This window comes from Trichoderma citrinoviride, assembly GCF_003025115.1.
Source record: "Trichoderma citrinoviride strain TUCIM 6016 unplaced genomic scaffold BBK36scaffold_367, whole genome shotgun sequence".
NCBI lineage: Eukaryota > Fungi > Ascomycota > Sordariomycetes > Hypocreales > Hypocreaceae > Trichoderma > Trichoderma citrinoviride.
The window spans coordinates 1-1313 of record NW_020195075.1 but is presented as its reverse complement, the minus strand read 5'-3'; the positions used below and the strand labels follow the sequence as shown (position 1 = coordinate 1313).

The window sequence follows — 1313 nt, the reverse complement described above, 5'->3', positions numbered from 1 at the left end:
CTCTAGCCCCAAGTTTGCCTCTTATCTACTGTTGACTTTGGAATTGTTTCTTGAAGCACAGTCTTTCCATCTTCCGGGTCCGAGACGGAGTCTCGCCTGGGACTGGACCCCCATGGCCACGCACTTTTCATGCATGTCGACGGTACAGGCGGCAACTCGGCGCAGGTACAGACCAGGTGCTGAAGTGACCGTAAATACCTATTGTTTGTGATGGGTACCCCTCGGGCTCGGCTGCATGTCCGCCAAGGAGACGGACAAGGGCTGTGTTGTTCAAAGGGATGCGCTGACAGTGATTTGACTCCGCAGGATCTGTGCCATCAAATGGGCAAGCCACCAGCTAAACTGACTTTTGAAGGCGTTCCATTTAGCGCCTCTTTGGCCCTGACACAGAGAAAGGGAACCTAGTGGAAAAGGGGCCCAGCCAAGCCAGCTCCATATTTTATTTCGAGGTCAGGTAGAACTGTCGGGGCCATATTGAAGCCCGAAACGGTGCGAGGCGTAGGCTAACTTTTTTCGAATTTTTCTTTTTTCCCTTTGTTTCTTTGTTGTCTTGAAGCCTCGGCTGGCGGAGTCCGCAGTTGCAAGAGTCCGTCACTTGCACGAAGCGGACAAGAGAGGTAGAGACAGAGAATAGGATAGAAGGGTCAAGATAGAAAAATGAAAAACAGATCTATAATGATAAAAAAGAGATAGTATAGGAGAGCACTTATTCAGTGCCTCGATGGATTTCTTACTCAGTATCTGCCTTACCATCTAGGTACCTTGGCACCTAACAAGAGGCTCTTGGGTACTTGGCGCTCGGCTCCTCTCCAAGGCTTGGCCAAGCACACACTCAGAGAGCACTAACCTGCCGCAAGTACCACCCAAACCTTAACATTTGACGTCTCTGTCATTCCTCCCCCTTCTTTCTCCTCCTCCCGCCTCTTCTTCCTCTCCCTCTTCTTCCACTCTCACCAACTGCTTCTTTTTCTCCTTCTTCTCCCTTGTCCCCTTATTCCTCCTCCTCGACCCGCCCGCCATGCGCACCCGCAACATCGTGGCCCTGGCTGCCATCGCCCTCTTCTGGATCGTCTTCCTCTTCCGGCGGCACATCCATGAGCTGGGCGAGATTGCCCTGACATACAGCACCTTTTACCCGCTGCTGCACAAGCACCCCGACATCCTCTATCGCCACCCGGAGAACGTCACGGAGCTGTCGTCCGAGGCATCAACGTCGACGCTGCCGCCCGTCGTCGTGCCCAAGATCATCCACCAGATCGCCCTGGGCAACGCCAGCGTCGCCAAGTATCAGGCCGCCATCTCCAGCTGCACCG

The 1313-nt window shown here is 53.8% G+C and overlaps 1 protein-coding gene across 1 annotated transcript; it reads left to right on the top strand.

The window, feature by feature from the left end:
* Nucleotides 1-1018: 1018 nt before the first annotated feature.
* BBK36DRAFT_1164052 (hypothetical protein) lies at nt 1019-1284 on the top strand (the record flags this gene model as incomplete). Its single annotated transcript, XM_024894607.1, has 1 exon — nt 1019-1284. A coding segment is annotated over one exon (266 nt), but the record flags the coding sequence as incomplete, so codon positions are not given.
* Nucleotides 1285-1313: the final 29 nt, after the last annotated feature.